General features: G+C 45.5%; 1 protein-coding gene across 3 annotated transcripts in view; it reads right to left on the bottom strand.

The window, feature by feature from the left end:
- Positions 1 to 12,826, bottom strand: part of AKAP13 (A-kinase anchoring protein 13) — a 333,979-nt gene that overhangs the window by 40,529 nt on the left and 280,624 nt on the right. For all 3 annotated transcript variants that reach the window (XM_045448718.1, XM_045448719.1, XM_045448720.1), the window contains one exon: positions 8,438 to 8,612. In XM_045448718.1, coding sequence (XP_045304674.1) covers positions 8,438 to 8,612 — 175 coding nt within the window. The remainder of the gene's footprint in view (positions 1 to 8,437; positions 8,613 to 12,826) is intronic.

The following is a 12,826-nucleotide window of genomic DNA, read 5'->3' on the forward strand; positions in this document are numbered from 1 at the left end:
GCTGAAGGGTCACTTTTAAGGACAGAAATGTGCAACTTCCTCCTATCATTTCAACTCTAACCAGGAAAACTAAAACAAAACAACCAACAATGAAAACAACAGCAACAACAACAACAAAACTATTTAGGTATGAACCAATGTAGAAATATATGCTCCAAAGTGCTTTCTGCAACTTGTTTGTTTCAAATCTTTGGGGAGTGTGAAGCACTGTGGTCTGGACTGATGGCAGCTTATTAGCTACAATGCATGTAAAATGTTCTTCCTTGCCGGTGTAATAACCACAGAGCTGATGCACAGAACAAGAGGAAAGCCACAACAAAGAGCCAAATCATCTCAGGTGAGAGGCTCACATAACAGCAGTTTTCAGAAGAACACTGGTAAACAAAAATGGAACAGAATGCAGGGCTCTGCTTGAATAAGAACTGACTTCGTGATTTAGGCTCTTTTTTTTTTTACTTTCTTTTTCCCTAAACAATAAATTTCTTTTACTATGTCACACAAGCAATGAACTCTCCATGCCAGAAAACAGTATCTAGAGAGCTGCCTTCCTGGATAAAATCCAAAGCAAAAATCTGACCATCACATGCATTCTGAACTCTCATGTTTCCTACTCTGATTCCAGCTGATCTACTTGTTTATTTTTTTAATCAAGAGAAACAACCTACCACAAAAGTACTCAGAAGCTGCTAACACAACAGAAAATAAATCAACAATCATCTCAAGATCATCTTACGTCTGTTTAAAGCAAATAAAACAGAACCACTAACACGATCCGAAACCCAAACATAATGAATTCCTTGCTCCGAAGGATTCCACCACACATTCCAAAGACCAAAGTATTTGTGGCAGCTGGAAAGAACAGCTGATGATTCAAGGGAAGCTTTACGGAGTGGAAGAAGTAAGAATTGGAAACACACTCTTTCCTTTCCCTGTTAAAGTTAAAGGGAGAGGTGAATTTTGGCTGAGAAAAAAAGACCTGCCAGGTTTCTGCTGGACGGAATTACTTGGAAGCAGTCCTGGCAGGAGGCTTTAGTCCTTGCTTCTTTTCCCGCCACAAGCAGGTTGCAAAGAACTATTATGGAGCCTTTGCTCCTTGCTGTTTCTGGTGTCTATGATCAGGACCACTTCCACGCAAGTCCACGGAAAGGGACTCAAGCTTTCACCCAGAATTAGGATGTACTACAGACTGGTTTGGGTGTATTTCAGTAGAGTCAAAAGCAGGTGATAATGTTGAAAACGTGCTGTCCTGTTGAATCACTTAGTATACGCATGCAGAGGGATATGTTAAAGGGACTGATGACATCTGGAACACTGGAGCCCATCAGTATTGGCCACCATCCTCCTTCATTACGATGGGTGACATGGCTGATCTTTCTGAACCACGACTCAAAACTGACAAAGCAGGTGCCTGGGGGTGAGGCTGCAGGGGTCAGCAAGGAGGGTTATATTAGACCAAAGAGGAAAGCTACTGGGAGGGAAGTGACGGACTGGAGGGATGCTACGTTTCCTAAGGTTCTTGGGACGATCCTGAGCACGAGAGGGGATGGAGAAAAGGGAGAGAGGATTCTGAGTCCCCAAGTTACTCATCTTTTCCACTTCCTGCTAAGATAACAGATGGTGCTTCACACACATGAATATTCACTGCAGGCTCTGTTCTTCAGGAAGCTGGAAAGAATCAGCAGATTACTTCTGCTCCCTTGGGAAAATGACCACATATCGCTCCTCCGCTTTCAAGCCTTGATCCGCACCCCCCCCCTTTTTAATTAAGTGGCAGGCTGCACACTGTCATACACAAATCTTAATGCCACCACCAAACGCTGAGCCCACTTCCACACTCTCCCAGAGCCGAGTGCAGAGCTCCGAAGTTTCTGAGGAGGGCCGGTATGCAAGTTAAACATGTATTTTTGGAGCTTAGGCACACATGAGGGAAACTATCAAACTGCTCCTTTCTGCTGTCTGATTCTTCCCATTTAAACTTCAAAAACATCATTCTTTCCCCTTGTCTTTGCAGAGCAGGTGGAGCCTAGATGACTTACGACATTTCAGTTAGATCAAGCAATTGCCAGAAATCAAAGAGCCACTGGCTGAGGACATTCTGATGCTCCTTCTCCCTCCAAATAGAGAAGATTCTAGCGATGACATACTGGGCTCCACGAAATAATTTGTTTCCAGAAGAAACAGACTCCTCGGGTGACTTAATGCTAAAGGTTACAAGTTAAACCAAAGAGGTTCAATCCAGAAAAGTCCCATCCCATTATAAACACTGTTGGCATAAAACTAGTAGCCAATCTGGTGTTTTGCTGGTTTTCTACTTTAAAAAGCCTTAAGTGAAATACTGTCATATTATGTGCCATCAAAAATGTAAAATATTTAGGATAGACTGAGTTATGATCTTAACACTCTCGCTGAAGTCAATAAATGAGAACAATGAAGCTGTTTTAATGGATCCCCAAGTCAGAAATCAGAGGTGCCTAGGATATGTAAAACTCACATGACTACTTGGGCATCTAGTTTATTCCTGTATTTAGTTTTGTGTACATAATGTAGAGGATATCTTCATTCATATATGTAAGCAGGTTCAAATATTAGCAGTTTAAAAATGGCTTCCTTCACAATCACGTTACCTTCTTCAGTTAGTTAAAGACAGAAGGAAAAACGTAAACAGATACGCTGATAGCTAAAGTTAGTATGTTGATGTTAAAATCTGGTTATACTTTTGAGCATGTGGTTTTTTTTTTTTTTTTAAGTTGATTTATTTTGAGAGAGGGGGAGAAGGTGGGAGGGGGAGAGAGAGACAGACAGAGAGAGAGGGAGGAGGGAGGGAGGAAGAGGGAGGGAGAGAGAGAGAAATCCCAAGCAGGCTCTGTACTGTTACTGCAGAGCGCGACACGGGGCTCAAACTCACAAACCGTGAGATCGTGACCTGAGCCGAAGTCTGAAGCTTAACTGCCTGAGCCACCCAGGCGTCCCTAGCATATGGATTTTTAATGCAGGTTTAAAATTAGTCTAAAAGATATATATGCATGTATATATTCAAAAACCGGCAGAATTTCCAAAACAGTTCCACAAAAAACATCCTGAAAACCACTGCCCTGTCTATTCAACTAATTACTACATGGACTTGTGGCTGAGAAGTCAAGTCCACGAGTCTCCTCCTACATTTAGTTCTTCCTCATGGGTTGCTCTGGGGTCCTCGGGCCCCAGACGTTTCTAAGACGTGTCCCAGGTCCCCCTCTTGGGGAGAAATTGTAGCACATGCTCTCCCGACAGTGTGAGCAGCTCAACAGTCCAGGAAACCCTAGCTCTGCTTCCGCACGGAGGGAGTCCAGCAAAGAGAAGTTCTATTCGTGTCTAACAGGAAGAGGCATCAAGAAAACAGAAACGGGTCTAGGGCGCCTGCGGTCGAAAGAGGTGCACCCTCCTACGTTACGGCAGATGTTTCTATCTGACAAATCGATCCTACGCCAGCCACATGTTTAAGCCTGAGTCATCACAGTCTCATGTAGGCTAAGAATTAATGTAGCCGAGGAGGATAAAAGTCAACTGCTGTAACCTAGAAAGAACACAGACACAAAAGCCAAGGACAGCAGAAGACAAAACATGTCCTGGACATGCATCAGGCAACCTTTCCGTTCCAAATTTACACTGAACAAAGGTGTCTGCAGCCAGTCACGGCCGGAGCCATCCCGCTACTGCAGCCATAAACCAATGCTTCTTACCGTTCCCTAGAGCACAATGCAAAAAATTCTCTGGGTCTTCAACAAAGGTTTTCCTTTCCACACAGGTTCTGTCCCTAAACCTTCTGATGATATTTCACCTCACACCTCAGCACTGAGAGTCTGCAGAACCAACTATGTTGTTCTTATTCAAGCTGCTGCTGTCAGTATCGTGGGGACAGGGCACCTCTCCAGTCTTGTTAAGCGACTGCTCTCTGGTGACCATTCTGCTCTTTGTCTGTTGAGCTCTGGAATATACTACCAACATATTTTGCTCCTTCATCAGAGACCAGCTGACAACCAGAAAAACCTTTACAATTATCAGTGATCCAAGGTTTGCATTTTGGTTCTGCTCATGCAAAATAACAGAAGTACGTCATTAAAAAATTTAAATAAGAGTATAAAATAAAACCTGAAGCCTCCCTTAATCTCTCCTCTCCTAGTCTCTTCCTTTAAACTGTAAACAGCTTGGGGTATATCCTGGTAAATATTCTTGTGTATTTACACCAACAATTAGTGTTTCGCTGGTCTTCCGTAAGTTCAGATCATACATCTCGTTCTACTTCTTGCCTTTTCAACTTATCAAAGCGTCTCGGAGGCCTGTTTGTGTCTGCAGAGCTACCCCAGTGGCTGGCAAACTATCCACCTGGCGGGCAGAGTCTCACGGGAATACGGCCACGTTCACTACTTAGGGCTTGACCATGGCCAGAGCCGAGCGGCCACAAGAAAGACCTGTGAGGCCTCACACACTTGCCACCAGTTCCCTTACAGAAAGAGCTGGCTGACCCTTTTTAGTACCAGCTCCAAATTCCATCTGATGAATCTATGACATTTTACGGATGGATATCGAGTGTCTTTACCTTCTCCCCCATTACGAATCATGCTTCAGTGAGTAGGTACCAAGGGTTATGACACTTTGAGAACTCTTCTCACAAGCCCTCGCCAACCGCTAGAAAGGAGGGACGTTACGTAATGTGACAGAGGCGCTAAATATCGCAACAGTGGCAATCACATTACAACATATAAATGTATCAAATTCACGTGTTTGCACACCTTCAATTTCCAGTGTTATACCTCAAGTATACTCAATGGAAAAGACAAAAGGTGCCTGACACACACTGCTGCTCAATAAATATTTGTTGACAGGAGGCTTCTGAATGAATCATAAAACCAAATGCTGTGTTTTGCAGAGTTCAGGTGACCAGTCTTTGTTGAAGAACTTCACTTAAGGAACTCACGTGCATAATTACTGACAGTTAAATGTAAAGAATAAATTCAGTCTGAAGTCGTAAGGGTTTCTAGAATATTCACCCAGCTCTCCTTTCACTGCAACAGGTTACAGAGTGGAAGTCATTTTCCTCCTTTATAAACAAACAGAATTCAGAACAATCTACTGATGATGTGGAACACTGAAATAGCTGAAAAATCTCCACAAAGATCCTTCCAAGGCTATTTCCACTCCTGAAATTTTATTGTTATTTTTCACATCTACACCTTAGCTGCGCTGTTCTGTTCCTACATTAGAAATTCTATTCATTTTAACTTTTTAATAATTCTCAACATCTTCCCATGTACGCACTTGCTAACTTCCTCATGGTGGTTCACTTCCTCGTGTGTTACCGTGTATTTTTTATCTTAAACTCAGCTTCGGCTTTATAGGACTATTTTCCTTCCCGTGGGAAGCCTGTTTTACTGGTGACCCTACGGTTCAGTTCTGTATTTGTTTCTGCTGAGCTTCCTTAGTGTTTTTTATCATTTTCATATTGGGATTTCATTAAACCGCTTGTGAAAAATTTCTTAGTCCGAGGTATGAATGGTGTGCATTTGGACCCCAGATTCATATATAATGCAGAATTCTCACCCAGAGCCCTGGGCGAAGGCAAGTTTCCTTGCTGCTTCTGAAGGGCCAGTGGGTGGAGTTTTTCTAGGTCCTTCAGTATGGACGTTGCAGCCTTTAAAGCTCCTGGTTTCATTCGGGGGTCTCAGTTCCAGCTCCCACCTTGTGCCCTCGAACTACACATCCTGTCCTCGGTTGACGGGGAGGCTCTTCATTGCTCTGATTAGGAGTTTCTTCAGGCATTTTCCTTTCTGCAGGCTCGGTTATGTACTAGTTTAGTGTTTTTATTTATTATTTATTAATATATTGCATTGAACATTTCTGTTTTATAGCAGAAAGCAGGTGTTCAGTCTCCTCCACTGATGAAGTTCTTCGAATATCAAGTTCATACTGTCAATCAAGAAATACGAGGTCTTTCTGTTTTTCTCTGAGACCAGTGCCCCTCAAATGGAGAACAGGCACTTTGCAGGAGGGATACACAAAATGATTCTTTGGGACACGGGGAGGGGAGGTTTTACAGCTCTCATTTGTATGGACTTAAAAGAGAAACAGAATTAATAAACAGATGATGTACTGGTGCCTCACTCAGCCCTTTGTGTTGTGCTTAGATGTCCGAGAGGGCCCTGGAAGTTAAGAGCACTTGAAAGAAGCTGGGGATGTGTAACAGAGGCTCCCGTCCTCATCTGCTCACTTTCAGCACGCTGTGGTGAATAGAAATTCAGAGGTGCTCAATGCAGTGGGCTTAGAGAGTATATTTGGTTCCAACTAAAATAAAATGAAAAAGGGACTTACACAGATTCCTGCAAAGAACCCACTGACCTAAGAGTATTATTAAGAAGATGAATAGCTAACCAGCACACAAGACAATGGCAAATCTGACTTCTCTTATTCCTGGAATGGGCTCTTTAGAAGTAAGGTATAGGACAAGTGTGTAATTCCTGCATTAAATATATACACCCTGGGGGCGCCTGGGTGGCACAGCCGGTCAAGTGTCTGACTCCTGACTTCGGCTCAGGTCATGATCTCACAGTTCATGAGACTGAGCCCTGTGTCAAGCTCTGTGCTCACGGCACGGAGCCTGCTTGGGACTTTCTCTCTCTCAAAATAAACAAACTAGTGTGTGTATACACACACACACACACACACGTATATACACCCTGCGTGAGTAGGCTAAAGACATTTTAATGATGCACGAACATACTAAAAAGTGCTTGGTGACTGCTGCCCTAGGTAACCAAGTTATCCCAGTACCAAGGAGCTGACTGTGTCAAGAAAACTGAATGCGTTCGGCTGACGGCCTAGGGAAGTGCCCTAACAGAACCTGGGCCCCACAGTAACATGCAGGGGGGAGTGGACAGTGGTGGCCCCTCGTTTCCTAGAAGTCACATAAAGCTTACCACTAACGCTGGAACTCTCAACTTCCTGGTGAGTCGCATGTCGGGGAGGACCTAAGCGTGTGTGGGATCCGCCCACAGGATGCATAAAGATTTCGAGAAGAGCTCCTCCCAGGAGGTGGTGTTGTTTTTAAAGTAGGGCGGTACAACCAACAGGGCTGCAGACAACATTTGGGATATATCGACAAAAGTCCTCTTCCAAGGACGTGATGGTAAAGCTAGTCATTCAGAAAGCCACGACAGCTGTGGTGCAGACAAGCCGAGCTGTGGGCTGTGTGCTGGCTTAACTCCCCTCTGTCTCTTCAAGAAAGCAAGTGAGCGGAAGTCAATTCTGCAGTAGTTCCGAATCTGCTCAAGTGAGCTTTTAAACGTTGCAAATTTCAGTAAGTTAATTATTTTTGGTAACAAATCCCCTGGGGTATTCCACAGAAATGACTGAGAACAAGAAACGTCATAAATACCATAGTCTGAGAAGTGTTTCTTGGCGTCTAAGTTAGTCACTATCTTGTCTGAACCCGTTATAGGTGCCACACGGTGCTAATCATCTCTGCCTTCGGGGTGACTGGGCTGGGCCTGGGGGTGGCTCGATCTCCAGAATGGTCAGTTCCGGCCACAAGCGGCCTCACAAATTTTCTTTGGTGTGTGCGCTGCAATGATTATTTTCTATCCATCTAACGACAACAGTTTTGAGATACGGTGCCTTAGAGCCGGGTCTCTGCTAGATACAGCTGGTAGCCTGCTTTTGTACGGCCCATAAACTACAAACGGTTTTTACATTTTTAAATGGTTGAGATACAGACCAATATTTTATAATATATAAAAATGACATGAAATTCAGGTTTCCCTGTCTATAAATGGAGTTTTATCGGAACACAGCCATGCTCACTGGTTTATGTATTGTCCATGGCTGCTTTTGCACAATAGCAGAGTTCAGTAGTTGTGTGGGGACCGTGCAGCCCACGGAGCCTAAGACACTTGCTGGTGGGCCTTGACAAAAAAAGTTAGCCACCCTCTGCCTTACAGTATCTTATCAAAACCAGGAACCACACTCAGTTAACAGATGGGGCTTTAAGGTGCTTCTGATCAGGTCAGCGACAGGTCAATACGGGACATCTCTGCCCACGAAAGTACCTTCCCTTGGGAGTCACCACGACTTGATGTTGGCAAATGGCCGACACACATGCCAAAAAATGAGCGCATACGGCCTGACAAAGGACTGCTGTGTGGCTTTTGAGTTGGAGGCCACGAGGTTGTTTCGATGATGACACAGACTTCCAGGACAACAGAATGGCGTAGAAGAGACTGGGGCTCTCTGCAAAAACATACAGGCTGTATGCTCTACATCGAGAACCGATGACCCTCCTGATGTTTAAAGGCAGACACAACAGGCTGACTTGTCCACACACACCAGGAAGGGATACGGGGTGGATGGGCGGGAAGCCTGGGGCAAGCCCAGAGCCGTGCCTCAAAGGAAGGGGCGTGTCACTTACTTGCACAAGTGTAGGCGTCCTTGCTGGTGAAAGGCTTCACGCACTGGCTACAGCTGACGGGACCCACAACAGGGATGGAACTGAAAGCGTGTCCGTTGACAGTCTTCTTGTCCTTGTCCTTCTCCTTCAAATCTTTCTCCTTCTCCTTGATTTTCTCTTTCTCTTTTTCCTTTTCCTGCCAAAGAAAAGAGTTTAGAGTTAGTTGGACGCCAGAGCCTTCCCTTCACCCGGGCACCCGGATGGCATGTGGTCAACGGTGGGTGGTGGCGAGTGTCTGGGATGCAAGTCAGGAGCGCGGTCCTGGACGATGGTCTTTGAAAGTTGTGAGCGTTCGGGCTTCATGAGACATGCTCCGGGAAGACCGGGCAGGCCAAGCAGTTCTGTCAGCGGCTTGCTCAGCGGCTGTTCAGACCGATGGACACAACATCCCAGGACCAACACCTGGAAGAGGCTTCTGGAGCTGCAGGAGGGGAACGTGGGGCAGCCAAGAATGCTGCTCCTCCCCCCAGGCGCGGCCCATGAAGGACGCAGGCCACGAGCTGAGGGCCGGCTGCAGGCAGGGAGCAGGAAGGACAGCAGCCCTTCTCGCGTCAGCCTGGGGCAGCAGGAAGCTTTCCTTGGGGGGCTCTCCTCCAACTGCTTCCAGCCACAAGTATTACCGTCCCCCACATAGACACACACCGCTGTTGCAATCTAAAATAATCCCTGCAGGACAGGCACCCCAAAGCGAGCCATTGTGACAAACTACCAAGCACCTCATACTCTGAATCAAGGCCTCTGTGTGCGTTACTGCACCTGATCCCATAACTGTGAGGTGAAGGGAGGGCATCGCGCTGCCCGTCGTACACCCGAGGAGATCAGGATCACAGACACCAGCTCTGAGCAGCTACTATGTGCCAAGAACCACAGATGGGAACATACACCCAGTGAAGAAGCCATCATCTCCACTGCACGTTCAAGGACACCAAGGCACAGGGTGTTTAATACTACAGTTGAGCCCACATGCCAACCACAGCCCCACTGGAATGCAGACCCAGATCTGGCCGACTCCTCAGCTCTGCTCTCTTCACTCCTCTCCACTGCCAAGGGCTGGAGAGGTTTGTTGACTCACAGAAGGTCACACAGCAAATGATCGGCAGCCCAAATCACAACCCGGGCCTTCTGACTTCCTAATTCAGAACCTGTCCACCATACTGACCTGGTGAGTGCTGGCCAGGTCTGATTCGTGTAAAGCCCTTGGTTAACGAACGAAACACATATCAAAAATCTAAGAGCCGAAACGCTACACTTTAGAACCACAAAAAGGAGGACAAGAAAGGGAGAAAAACAAACTACTTCACTTTACAAAACAGGAAACTGTTCTAAGTGAAAATTAGTAATGGCTGAAGTACGTACGTAACATTCTAATAACAAGCAATAGCAAATGCAGTTTTTTCCAAGTATTTCTCGCTCTTAACCACATTTGGCCACAGGCTTCTCCATGCGTAAACGTTAAACTGAAAAGCATCTGCCTCCTTGCTCAAGAAAGCTAACGCGTGCTCCAAGAGCTGAGAAACTCATCTACGGCAACTAACATGCTCTCCAACCTCACAAAGCTCATCAAATCTGAATAAGTAATAAATAATACCCTCATCTTTCACAATAATTCAAACTAGTTCTTCCAAGGATAAAAACAAAACAGTAACCTAACCACCGTCCCCCCCCCTGCCTCCCGGTCTCTTTCTGTGTTTGTTAGGATTTAGTGCCTTAAAGAAGTCAGGCTCTTACCTCCCCATGTTTTGGTCCTGTGAGTCTCACTGTTATGAGGGGTACTTCGTGAAACCGACCCCATTTTACCGACATGATTCGACCCCCATGCCAGGAAGCGTGCTGTCACAGAAGGAGGGGCGCATGCCGGCAGGGCAGAGCGTAGCAGCTTCGAGCTGCCATGAGAGAAACCGTAAGAGGAAGCCAGGGACTGGTTGAGAAAGGGAAGGAGGGAGGGCTGAAGTTGCTTGTTTCCTTAAGACAAGCTTAACCATTTGCATGCTGCCAGGAAGGCCAAGTACCCTGGAAATGAAACAGAACGAAGTCCCCAGAATGCAGCGTGTGTGGACGGTGCTTCGGCCACACGATAGTCAGTCTGGAAGGACTGAGGCCAATTAACACTTAGAAGTTAAGGAACACATCTTCTATCTGTTTAGAAAGACTCCTCATGGTGTTGAAATCGGGATGCTTCCTAAGAACACTTCTCAGTGAGGTCTGCTTTGCCTGTGGTCGAGTGGTGACCCATTGTTTTCTGCAGTGTGACTTCTGCGTGTTCAACAACAGCTGGGGAAGTCGGCGCCCACGGTATTTCAGGGAAGGAGGCAGGAAATAACTACACTAGGGGACTCAGAAGGAAAACGAGTTCTCCCTTTCAAAACCTACTGCTTTAGACAAGCCATTACAAAGACAAGACCAGAGAGCACTCCGGACGACTGCGAAACATGCTGGGATGAAGCCACGGACACGCTGCCCATGTTTAATCAGAGAAGGGAGCAGAGAGGGAACTGGATTTAACACTGACTCCAGCCTTGGCACACGGCTCCTCTGCACGGCTGACGGGGTCGGCTCTTTTACGCCGAGCACGGGCACGCCGAGGTGGGGCTGGATAGGGGCAGGTCTGCAGGAGCACAGCCCTTGCCCCAAAATGCCTACTTCAAGTCAGATTAAGAATTCGTGTAAACGTGTCTGCCCACGTATCTGCAAGGAGGAAAGCTTAGAGAAGAAAATCAGTGGGACAGGCTGGTTTAAAGGGGGTCACTTCACCCCCTCTGCGTGAACGGGATCATGGTGCACATTAGTGTTTAAATAGTCTGTAAGCCAGCGAACTTACTGGCAGGAAGCGGTACTATGAGAAGATGCTAAAGACAAAAGCAGAACCCGCCAGTCTTCCTGTTACACTTCCTGTTTAGGCTTAACCCCCGTTCTAAAAAACATCCAATACGCTTATCTAATTACATGTCGGATACTGCTAATGTTTTAAAAGGACATATGAAGGGCCAGAACTCAATTTCTCAAATCCTAGATCTATCTACCTAGATAATATCTATACACCTATCTAGAGAACTCCATGCTACAGGCAAAATGTGAATAATCTGTTACACAGTGGCTGACTTTTGGCTCCTTAGAGTATTACTTAAGAGTTGCCAACATATAAATCAACCCTTAAGCACATATAATAACATAACAATGAACAGTGGGCTATATCTAAGTTAATAACAACAAACTATTTTCATGAGTATATCTATCATACCTAATTGTAAGAAAAGTAAAAATTTCCAAACCATTCCTAGAGACTCTGCTAAGAATTTACAGGTAGCAATTTAATATATCTTCACTAAATGCTTTAATTTTTTCCTTTAAAAGAGGTAGGACTGATTATACTGTACACTAGGTTAATAAAAATAGGTTAGATCTCTAATAGTAGCTCTTTTTTTTTTTTTTTATTTATTTTTGAGACAGAGAGAGACAGAGCATGAACAGCAGAGGGGCAGAGAGAGAGGGAGTCACAGAATCTGAAACAGGCTCCAGGCTCTGAGCTGTCAGCACAGAGCCCGACATGGGGCTCAAACTCACGGACCGTGAGATCATGACCTGAGCCGAAGTCAGACGCTCAACCGACCAAGCCACCCACGCGCCCCTAATAGTAGCTCTTCTAAAAATAATTTAAAAGCAGTAAAACCATTATTTTCAAAAGAAAAACTAGTATTAATATCCACAGTCACACTTTCAATTGTTTTAACATTAGGGAGAGATGACATTAGCCAGTAGTTATGAGAAACGGTAGAGTGTGCATCATCACGCTAAGAAAATACTTACTTTTGTCATCGTTTAGAGAAGGAAATGCTTCTGTAGGGGAAAGCTCTAGCTTATCAGTGCAATGGCATATTAAGTCAGGGCATTTAATGTAACTGGACATAAAATATATCATTTCACTACTTCACCTACTTCTTACTCTCTTTTGGTGCATTGACACAAGTGAGCTCTTCCATATGAAAGACGGCTCACTCTTTTTTTTTTTTTTTTTTTTTAATTTTTTTTTTCAACGTTTATTTTTGGGACAGAGAGAGACAGAGCATGAACGGGGGAGGGGCAGAGAGAGAGGGAGACACAGAATCGGAAACAGGCTCCAGGCTCTGAGCCATCAGCCCAGAGCCCGACGCGGGGCCCGAACTCACGGACCGCGAGATCGTGACCTGGCTGAAGTCGGACGCTTAACCGACTGCGCCACCCAGGCGCCCCCCCATATGAAAGACGGCTCACTCTTAACCTTCTTGGTGGATGTGGCCAGTGGGCCCTTTTCTAAACACCTGATAATGGGAAGTGGACTGCGAGTCCATGTTTCAGATTTGTAATTTTCTGAGG

This window comes from Leopardus geoffroyi, chromosome B3 (assembly GCF_018350155.1).
Source record: "Leopardus geoffroyi isolate Oge1 chromosome B3, O.geoffroyi_Oge1_pat1.0, whole genome shotgun sequence".
NCBI classification, from domain to species: domain Eukaryota; kingdom Metazoa; phylum Chordata; class Mammalia; order Carnivora; family Felidae; genus Leopardus; species Leopardus geoffroyi.